We start from the raw sequence: 2,389 nt of genomic DNA on the forward strand, positions 1-2,389 counted from the left end.
AAGTGACTAATATCCACAGCTAGAGGTCAGCAGAAAACGTCACCTTTAACATCAATACCTGCTTTTCTTAACTTACCCCTCTTAATCATTGGTATGCGTTGCTTTTATGTCACTTTTTTCACTTATAGTATTGTAAAGTGCTGCTCATCCATTGCTAATGTCTAGCGCGCACCAGGGTGATGCATGGCAGCCATTTTGCACCAGAACCCTCACCACATGTTGGCTATCACATTGGATGACAAAGGACAACAAATCGGCCATTTAAAACTAGTGTTTTATTAAGAAACATTATACATTGTTTAGGCATACTGGCAAATAGCCAGCAAGTTAACACACAATCACAATCATCAAATTCACTGTGGAAGTAAATTCGATTGAATCATTCATAAATATATAAAGATATTAATTAAAGTGACATAAACGTTATAATAGCTGCATATTGAAAATATTCAAACATTCAAAGTCAATAGTCGGCTGTACTAGGAACCGGAAAATTCTGTCCTTCTACGTCTTGTGGTGAGTTGTTGACCATTGAGAAGCAATTTTGGGGTGGCGAGCTGAAAATGTTGTTTTGTGAGAGTTGTTGTTGGCTGGTTGTGCGATAGTGGTGGTTGTAGTAGAAGTAGTAGTTGAGGTGATGTGATGTTTTTGCAGTGTGTGAGACTTGTTCTTCTCGTTCAGGTACTGCATGGTTTTCTGTGCCCAGGGGTTGGAAGTGTCAGAGCAGATTCGTAGGCCTTTCACTGTGACAAACCTGGGGAAAGAACAGGTTTTAAAAAAACAATTAGACCAGTCACAATACGCGCTCAAAACAGTCATGCTTTCTATGAACCAACTGTCTATCTGGGTATAATGCATTATGAATGCATTCATATACTGCATTCACAACAGCTGAAATAAGTAAGGGATAATCAATGGAAAATGAACAATGTGAAAAGTGTGTTCCACGACCCGCTAGCGGAGTGAAACTAACCTTCCACAGTTGCATTATTTTCCAGAGAACGCATAGAGCCCCGAGTTGATTATGCCTTTTATACCATGGCTATAATTTAACACATTTGTGTTCATTTGCATTTGCAGGTAAAAAGTGTTCAATGTTCAACATCCACTGATGTAGCTAGCAAGTTTACTCGATAGCTACTGTAGTTGCCTTGGTAGTCAAACAAACAGACTTGCTAGTTTAGCTAACCACACCATCAGTCCTTGCTTGCTGTTCTTAATATCGAATTCAACAATGCCAATGATGTTATGAGCACTTACATCACTGCCTTTATGTTACACATGGCTGTGTCCTGTAGGTAGTAGGAATCGATCAGGTTGCGGCGCACTATAGTGCCTTTAATCTCCAAACAGCAGGAGATTACTGATCCACCGGCTACAAGAGAGAGAAGAGTTGTATTAACATGTTCATCATCATCCATGTCCACTGTACTTATAAAGCATGACATCATTGTCTTCCCCTTGAATTTCCATCGTCATCAATTTGCTTCCTATGCTAAGAACAAACATCTTGAGTGGAATCTAACACTATCTAACCAAATGCATGATCACAGGACACACACACACCTTGAGCAGAAGTGGTGGACATCAGTAGAGCGGTGGTGAAGAGAAGCAGGAGAGCGAGGAGGGCCTTCATTCTGCCTGTATCACTGGGTCTGCAGTCAGATGTGTCACGCTCGCCAGAACTGTAGCTCTTTTTAAGCCCACCAACCTCATAGGCAGAGACACAACACACCCGTATGCAAATACTTTTCCTACACTCAGAGAGCATCACAGACGTGTTTCCTCCCACAGAACCCCCTAACCATGAGGACTGTCTCCCCCGCTATCACTTTCTCATCACTGGTGACTTAGCGGGTTTCCATAGCGGTAATGAGTGACACTACTCTAGCCATAGATTTCTAGTTCTATGACTGTAGTACTGAGAGGCTGGTTTAATGCATGTCTATGTGGACACAGAGGGAAGCGCTGTGTTTTGGTTAAGAAATGGCATGATAACATGCCCGACTGGTCTCTCAGTATTAGTGTTAGTGAGACAGTTTAATAAGAGGTCCATGTAGCATTTGAGGCTAACCACAAGATAGGTTGACAATGCAAGGGAGGACATTTTTAGAGGCGTCACATCCAAATGGAAGATGTGGCTTGAGTGGGACGCCAAACAATTCCTACGCTAACCCTGACTGACTGTGCATACTGTACTATTCACACAGTAGTGGCAGTAGTGTGGCAGACACTGTTCAAATGGAGACTTCAACCTGTCACTGTGTGAGAGTCAGTTAGTTACCACAAGGGTAAAATGAAAAGTTGCCAATGACCTTTTATATCAAAGCTTTGCAGCAGTAAAAACACCTGTAGAATCAATTAATATCAAGCCAAACACATTACTGTT

General features: G+C 41.7%; 1 protein-coding gene across 1 annotated transcript; it reads right to left on the minus strand.

Moving 5' to 3' along the window:
• Positions 1-260: 260 nt before the first annotated feature.
• Positions 261-1,979, minus strand: LOC124041562 (C-C motif chemokine 2-like). The gene is made up of 3 exons (XM_046359287.1): positions 1,567-1,979; positions 1,261-1,375; positions 261-754 (listed from the first exon to the last, which is right to left on the minus strand). Exons 1-3 carry the CDS (start codon positions 1,769-1,771, stop codon positions 505-507), a joined length of 570 nt encoding a protein of 189 aa, XP_046215243.1. The 5' UTR covers positions 1,772-1,979; the 3' UTR covers positions 261-504.
• Positions 1,980-2,389: the final 410 nt, after the last annotated feature.

Source organism: Oncorhynchus gorbuscha, linkage group LG08 (genome assembly GCF_021184085.1).
Source record: "Oncorhynchus gorbuscha isolate QuinsamMale2020 ecotype Even-year linkage group LG08, OgorEven_v1.0, whole genome shotgun sequence".
In the NCBI taxonomy this organism is placed as follows: domain Eukaryota; kingdom Metazoa; phylum Chordata; class Actinopteri; order Salmoniformes; family Salmonidae; genus Oncorhynchus; species Oncorhynchus gorbuscha.

Bases quoted from the DNA above. Each gene is read 5' to 3' on its own strand.
- LOC124041562 (XM_046359287.1), bottom strand. From the start codon at position 1,771: ATGCTCTCTGAGTGTAGGAAAAGTATTTGCATACGGGTGTGTTGTGTC. The intron at 1,376-1,566 runs GTGTGTGTGTGT...TCTCTCTTGTAG, and splicing joins GTCCACCACTTCTGCTCAAG to CCGGTGGATCAGTAATCTCC. The intron at 755-1,260 runs GTAAGTGCTCAT...TTCTTTCCCCAG, and splicing joins TGTAACATAAAGGCAGTGAT to GTTTGTCACAGTGAAAGGCC.